The sequence below is a fragment of the Phyllostomus discolor genome, chromosome 5, assembly GCF_004126475.2.
Source record: "Phyllostomus discolor isolate MPI-MPIP mPhyDis1 chromosome 5, mPhyDis1.pri.v3, whole genome shotgun sequence".
Classification (NCBI taxonomy): Eukaryota; Metazoa; Chordata; class Mammalia; order Chiroptera; family Phyllostomidae; genus Phyllostomus; species Phyllostomus discolor.
The window spans coordinates 9,189,645-9,196,554 of NC_040907.2; the positions used below are offsets into that span (position 1 = coordinate 9,189,645).

The following is a 6,910-nucleotide window of genomic DNA, read 5'->3' on the forward strand; positions in this document are numbered from 1 at the left end:
CACCTTGGCACTCGACCTCAGTCTCCCCACCCCGCCGTGAAAACCCCCTTGACCTCTTGGATCTGGGAAAGGAGAGTCCAGAAGAACCGGGCAATCCAGCCCCACCCCTGGAGGGCCCGGAGAGGCCTGCCCCCTAGTGGACACCGAGAGGAGAGGCGCGGCAGGCGGCCCTGTGGCCAAGGGGCGGAGCCCGCAGCTGAATCCCAGCCTCCGGCGGTGAGGGCGATAAGCGACCCCTCCAGACTTCCGGCTGAGAGTAGAGCCCGAAGGCGGAATAGGTGCCCCCTTGCAGGTTCTGGGCTGAGAGGAGGGAGCCCAGACCTGAGGCTGGGGGACAGTCCATGACGGAGGACAGACTAGGCCTGGGGCTGCAGCAAGCCACTGTGTGGTAAGCCCTAAGGGAGGGCGAGAAAGGCGGCACCAGACTTGAGCAGAGACAGGGAGAGACCAGCCCCAGAAACGCCCTCCACCCCCTGCGGCCCAGAGCAGGAACACCCCAGCCGGCAGGTTTAAGGCCCCAGGCTCTCCTCCCCTCCCTGCCCTCTCGCTCTGGGCCTTTGACCCCTCCCTCCCTGCCTCTCCCCCACTGACACCTTTGCCCTGTGTCATCAGGCTGTCCCGTGCAGACCTGGCCCGTGGCTGGGGCTGCAGCTGGCGGCCATGTTCTCCCTGCTGTCCCCCACCTCCTGGCTCCCTGGCCTCTCCTCCCTCGAGTGGGGCACAGGCCTCCTCCTCGACTCCCTCCTGCAAGGTGAGCGCTGCCTCCCCGTGCCCTCTGGGGCCTGCTCCCCGAAGCGCCGGGTGGACTCCAGCCCTAGGTCAGCCCCAGCACCCAGGCCGCCCCTCCCCTAACCCTACCAAGCACCCCTACTTTCCCTCCACCCCTCAGGCCTCATCGGGGCCTGTGGAGTCTCCGTCCTTAACAACCTGCTGAAGGTGTACTTCTTCGTGGGCTGTGCCAAGTGAGTGCCCCTCCCAGCCCACTCCCAGCCCCTGTGAGGCCCCTGGGCCCCAGCTGTGACTCTGGCCTCCGTGGGAGGGTTGGGGGCAAGAGACCACTGTCTGGCCAGGGAGTGTAGCTGGGGGCCCCAGGACCCCCACCAGGGCCCCAGGCTGGTGGCTCTGCCCCTCTGCCTACAGCCACTCTCCCCCGCAGCAACCCGGAGCGGCAGCTAGAAAAGGAGAGGCTGCGGCCCCGGCGGACTTCTCTGGACACCGTGCACCTGACCGGACTGGCCCTGATCCTGACCGTCGTGGGGAACCGGGTGGCCTCCCTGGTGGCGCTGGAGTTCTCCCTCAGGGCCGTCTCCACACTGCTCTCCCTGGGCAAGGTGAGGCCATGCAGGGAGGTGGTAGGTGTGCCCCGCCTGGCCCAGGCCCTGGTTTCCACCCCGAACACTTGGAGCATCTCATCTCCCCGGGTTGTGACCACCAAGGCCAAGTCTCCATGCAGAGTAGACACACCCCCGGTCCGAGAAGATGCTAGCGGCAGCTCCCGGAAGCCAAGGGCTTCCCACATGCTGGTAGCTGGAATGCGTCATCCTACTACCCTCCCAGCCGTGGTGGGGTGAGGTTCCTGTGACCCCCATTTCACAGGTGCAGAACTAAGGCTTAGGGAGACTACGTGGCTTGTCTGTGGTCAACAATCCGCAAGGAGCAGAGTCAGGCTTTGAACCCGGGTCTTCAGGGCTCTGAGCCACCCACCCTTCAGCAAGCACGCGAAATTAGGCTGCCGGAAATGATCCCTCTAGGGCTTGACTTGAAGGCAACATTCCCTCTGATGGGGGCAGATCCTCAGGGCTCCTGTGGGCTCCAGCCTCCTGCAGCCCCGAGCATTTGTACCGTGACAGCCCTCGGGGCCCCAGTGGCGAGGGGAGGCCCAAGCCCCACGATCGCAGCCCCTCTTCTGCCCCCTCCCCTGCCAGGGCTCCCGGGGCACCGAGAGGCTGCAGCTGTACCTGCTGTGCCAGTACTCGCTGGGCTGCGGGCTGACCTGCGGCCTGAGCTTCCTGCAGGAGGGCGCCGCCCACCGCACGCTGAACCTGCTGCTGGGCCTCGGGCTGGCCGCGCTGCTGAGCGCCGTCACCCAGCGCCTGCGCCGCCACGTCTGCTCCCTCTATGAGCTGCACAGCAGCCAGCACTACTGTGGGGTTTGCCTGGGCCTGCTGGCCGGCGCGCACGGCCTCCCCCGGCTGCTGGGCCGCATCCTGGCGGTGGCCTTTGGTGTGGGGGACCTGGCGGCCGTGGCCCTCATCAATCAGGACTTCCTGACCACCTCGGAAGCTGTGCGCTTCTGGACGCCGCTCACCATCTGCTACACCCTGCTGGTCATCTACATGCAAGGTAATGGCCACAGTCGGGGTCCTGGGCATTCGCTACACATTCGCGTCCAGCTTTCTGACCCCGAGGAGGCCAACGAGGCAGTCCCCGTGCCTGTCATCCAAGCATGTCTGGTGTGGTGACAGAGGCCACTTGATAGGTGGGGCAGCTCAGAGAAGGGTGCAGCATGCAATGGGAGCCCTGAGCAGATAGTTCTGGAATTGGACCTTGAAGGGTAAGCAAGGGCCCGGGGGCACACGACCTTGCATGCCCAGTTCAGAAGTGAGAGACAGCCCTGCGGCCTTGAACAACTGAGAACAGCTGAGTGTAGCTGTCACCCCAAGAAGGGCGGAGGGGGATGAGGTGCACAGGGGCCTGATGGAGAGTCCCCCTGGGCCAGGCTGGGGGGAATGATAGAAACCCGTGGCAGGGTTTTAGGCAGGAGAGGGTGACCCAGTCAGGTCTGGGCTCTAGGAAGAGCCACCCGGCTGCAGAGTGAGGATGGGGTGGGCAGAGTGACGATGGCAGGAAAAGGAAGGGTGGTTAGGAAAAGAGCAGCAGGTGCAAAGGCCCTGGGGTGGGCATGCACTTGCTGTGCTTGATGGACAGCAAGGAAGCCGGGGTGGCTGGGGGTTTGGGCAATGGGGAACAAGCCAGGGGTCAGGTGAGGCCGGAGAGCAGGCACCGGTCACAGTGAGCAGGACCTCGCGGGCCGGATAAGGAGCTTGGAGCTTGTCTCAGAGGCAGTGGGAAGGGCTGGAGGATTACAAGCTGAAGAGTGAGTTTATCTCACTGGTGTGTTGAGAAGGTCATTAGCTGTTGAGTAGACCACATGAGTTATAGGGTCAAGAACAGGAGCCAGGAGCCCAGCCAGGAGGCCAAGACCGGGTGGAGCAGTAGAGTGGGGAGGTGTGCGTGGGCGGGGTCTGTTCAGCAGAAAGAGTTGACAGGCTTCCTAGCGGGTCAGACACAGAACTTCAGGGGAGGAGTCAGGCCGTGGCTGCAGCTGGAGGCGGAGCACAGCAGTGTGAGACCTGCAGGTGGGCCTGATGCTCTGGGGGATGCTAGCCGTGGGGGTGGGGCCAGAGGCAAGGGGGAGGGGCTGTCTGGGAGGGGAAGGCTCAAACTGGGAGGGTCAGTGGGGGAGCTGGGAGGCCCAGCCCTGATCCAGCTGGACCTCAATTTGGGGCACTGGTTGTGGCGGGCAAGTGGTGACAGGCACGTGTCCCCCCACAGAGGAGCAGCGGCAGCACCCCCACCCTGGCCTGCAGAACCAGGTCCAGACGGTGCTGGTGCGCATGGGTGGCCTCTTCGTGCTGCTGCTGACCGTGGGCCGCTGGCTGGACCTCCTGGGTGTCCTCATCTCCCTGCTGGGCGAGATTTGGTGCCTGGTGGGCGTCCGCACTCTGCTTGACCTTTGCCAGATACAGGTGGGCACCCTCACCCCGTGCCACCCCCAGACCCCCAGGCACCCTGTGCCTTGCCCCAGACAGCCATGGGAGCCTCAACGGGCCCAAGTTTAAGAAGAGCTGGGGCACTCTCTCTTGGGATGGGGGGGTAGAGGGAGCTGGAATCCCCTCTCTCACCTGGTGTTAACCTTTGACCTGTGCCCCGGAAGCCCCAAATGGGAGGATGGCCTTGGATAAATGGAGGCCTGAAGTGTCACCCTGGAGAATCAAGGGGTGTCCTCCATCCTTTCCTCCCCACATCCCCTCAGGACTTTGCATCCCAGAGGCCTTTGGTGTCAGCTCCAAGCCAGCCGCGGCCCTCAACACCTGCCCAGACCCAGGGGATGGCCCCCTCCTGACCTGCCTCAGAGAGGACTCGTAGTCCGACTCAAGCCTGCGCAGGCCCACCTGGAGGCCTGGGCCCCCCAGCACGGTGCCTGGAGGCAGACTGGCAGGGTTGGCCCCCACCTGGAGCTTGAGGTGGGCACTGGAGCCCCCCGAGATGGAGGGGAGGGCTAGGGCCCTCTGAAGATGGGGGCACCTGGAGGCCACCGGGTTCATCCCCCTTCCCTCAGGGTGGGCAGAGGTCATGCAGCCCCCTCAGACCCGCCCTCAGGGGGTGGGGGCAGGAGAGAGGCGCATCCTCAGAAGGGCTTCCCCCCTTCCTGGCTTCCCTCGCCCTCTCCACGGACAATAAAGACGTTTTTCTCAAACTGAGCGTAGAATCGTGAGCACACAGATTGGGCAAAGGGCTTTTCTGAGTCCACACGGCTCTGCTGGCTTGGCTGGCTTCTGGGATACATGTCAGGGGTCCCACGCTGAGGTCACTGAGGGGTGGCAGCAGGGTGTGGCAGGGTGGGCGCATGGCCTAGCGCCTGCTGGCAATCTGGGGTGGACGGTGCCTGTCCTGTGCCATCCTAGGCTGGGACACAGCTGAAGGAAACGCAGCGCTGACATGGCCTCCGTGGGCGCCCCGTGTCCCCTGCAGGGTGCAGCTCAGGGGGGCCACGGAGCGCAGGAATGGAGGCCGGGCACCAGCTCCCCTGCTGGTGTGCCGTGTGCTGTGGGGCGGTTGCCCACCGCGTGCTGGGCTGTGCTGAGCATTTCTGTGACTCATGTCACTCTGACCTCAGCCCCAAGAGGTAGGTACTGTTGTCCCTTTCTACAGATTCAGAAACTGAGTCTCAGAGAGGTTAAGCGACTCTCTCAGGGGCACACAGCTCGGTAGTGGCAGAGTCAGAATCTGCATCCAGGTGGCCTAAACTGCAGAGCTCAAGCGCTCTGCATGCTTCCTGTTCCCCTTTGACCTTTGCCAGATACAGGTGGGCACCCTCACCCTGTGCCACTCCCAGACCCTCAGGCACCCTGTGCCTTGCCCCAGACAGCTCCCCTCTTCTTACTGAAGAACTGGGGCCAGGAAACCTCGCAGGTGGCCGTGAAACGTATCACAGGTCCACTACTGGCAGGTTCTGGAACGTGGTTCTGGCCACCTTTTGTCCAGCATAGCCCGAGGCTCCATCGTGGTCATGTTCTCCTGGCCTGGACACCCAGCTCCCCTGGGCGCCTTGCTTCCATGGGGATTGGGCCGGAGCCCTTTCCCAGGACAGTTCCCATGGGGCAAAGGAGACCTCCAGCCAGGGGGCTTCCTTTGCTAGGGGCTGTGAGGGCCAGGCTGTTGGAGGGGCTGGGGAGGCACCAGGGAGGAGGTGAAGGCTGGGGGGTGGTGTTCTAGAGGATTCCAGGCTCCTACGGGCTGGGCCTCACTCCCAGCAAAGGTTGCCATGGCCGCCCGCAGGTCCCTCCGGTGCAGACAGAGCCTGGCCAGGAGTCTGTACTCCCCCCGCCGCGCAGCGCACCTGGGAAATGCGCAGGTTGGCCCAAGGTTGGGCGGGGTGGTGTCTGCTGACCCCTCCGGGGTGGCCACCCCACTGACATCTTAAGTCCCATCTCTGGTGCCCGGCTCTGTCCTCCCCCAGGAGGGCCTCTCGGCCTTAGAGTAGCTGAGGTGGGGCATATTGTGTACCCCCCACCCCCAGCACAGGACCCAGCCCCTCATCTGCCTGGGAGCGTGCACCCTTCTCTCTGGGCAGGAAATGTGCCCCAGTCTGGGAGGAAATGGCTCAGTTAGGCGGGCACAAGGCCAGACCCGCCAGACCCAGACTGGACACCAGGTTCCAACTGTTCTAATGTTTTTGCTGGAAGGTTCCCCGGCCTTCTGGCCCCCACGTAGCCTAGGACCCAGTGGGGACAGGGCCAGGAGGGATGGGACTCAGCAGTCCTTTCCTTTTTATGGGCACAGGGACCGTTTTCCAAACAAAAACGGGGGCCCGTGGGCTGCAACAGGATTCTTTTCTTATCTATTGAACTATTTCTGTGTAAAAATTAGATCACTCTAAGTGAGGCATTTAGCAAACCTCCATACCAAACAAAGAGAAAGGGCAGAGGAAATCCAAAAGGTACGGCCTGGAACAGGGGCCCGGCTCCTCCGGGGCTGGGTCCCACAGAGAGCACCCGAGCCCGCCTCCTGGGCCCGACCAGCTGAAGAGGCGGATGAAGCCCAGAGCGCCCATTCCCTGCTAAGAGGGCACGAGGATAACCCCCGGGGCATCTGTGGCTGCTGTGAGCCAGCCCCCTCCCTCCCGAGCCCCCACTCCTGGCTTTTCTGAGCTGTAACACTGTCCCTCTGGGTGTCCTGCCTTCCTGGCCCCATTCATTCACCGGTGACAACTGAGCAGAGGTGGGTGGGGCCACATCACTCAGGGCCCCTCCTCGGAGTGTAGGGGGCGGGGTGAGGGGTTTATTCCCATGGGCAGCCAACTGAGGGTTTGCAGAGGAGGTGACATAATGTGACTTTACGGGGAGGGGGGGCGGCGAAAAAGGAAATTTATGTATAAAAAATTGTGTATTTGTTCTCACATGTGGAAACTTCAGTCACTTTCAAAGCACTCCACATTTGATGCGATACACCTATTGAAACGTTTTCCCCACTGCTCAGAACAGTTTTCGAACTCGTTGGTTTGGATGCCTTTTAGTGTTTATGCCGTTTTTTGTTTCACCTCTTCTGCATCGGCAAAGAGGTTTCCCTTTGAGGACTTTTTCATCAGGGAAACAAAAAAATGTCACTGGGGCAAGATCAGGTGGCT

At 62.7% G+C, this 6,910-nt stretch overlaps 1 protein-coding gene across 2 annotated transcripts; it reads left to right on the forward strand.

Moving 5' to 3' along the window:
- The first annotated feature begins 44 nt into the window (after window positions 1-44).
- On the forward strand, window positions 45-4,484 carry TMEM82 (transmembrane protein 82). 2 transcript variants are annotated; one of them, XM_036025351.1, is made up of 6 exons: window positions 45-751; window positions 890-962; window positions 1,157-1,331; window positions 1,926-2,343; window positions 3,556-3,749; window positions 4,052-4,484. In XM_036025351.1, the coding sequence occupies exons 1-6, from the start codon at window positions 661-663 to the stop codon at window positions 4,124-4,126; spliced, it is 1,026 nt and encodes a 341-aa protein (XP_035881244.1). In that variant the 5' UTR covers window positions 45-660; the 3' UTR covers window positions 4,127-4,484. The 2 variants fall into 2 exon arrangements, with proteins under 2 accessions (XP_035881244.1, XP_028369431.1); XM_028513630.2 differs by having other exon boundaries at window positions 520-751; window positions 4,037-4,484.
- The last annotated feature ends 2,426 nt before the right edge of the window (window positions 4,485-6,910 follow it).

Excerpts from the sequence above, each read along its gene's own strand:
- TMEM82 (XM_028513630.2), top strand. The coding sequence starts at position 661 with ATGTTCTCCCTGCTGTCCCCCACCTCCTGGCTCCCTGGCCTCTCCTCC. Across the intron at positions 752-889 it reads CCTCGACTCCCTCCTGCAAG|GCCTCATCGGGGCCTGTGGA; the intron begins GTGAGCGCTGCC and ends TCCACCCCTCAG. Across the intron at positions 3,750-4,036 it reads TTGACCTTTGCCAGATACAG|GACTTTGCATCCCAGAGGCC; the intron begins GTGGGCACCCTC and ends ACATCCCCTCAG.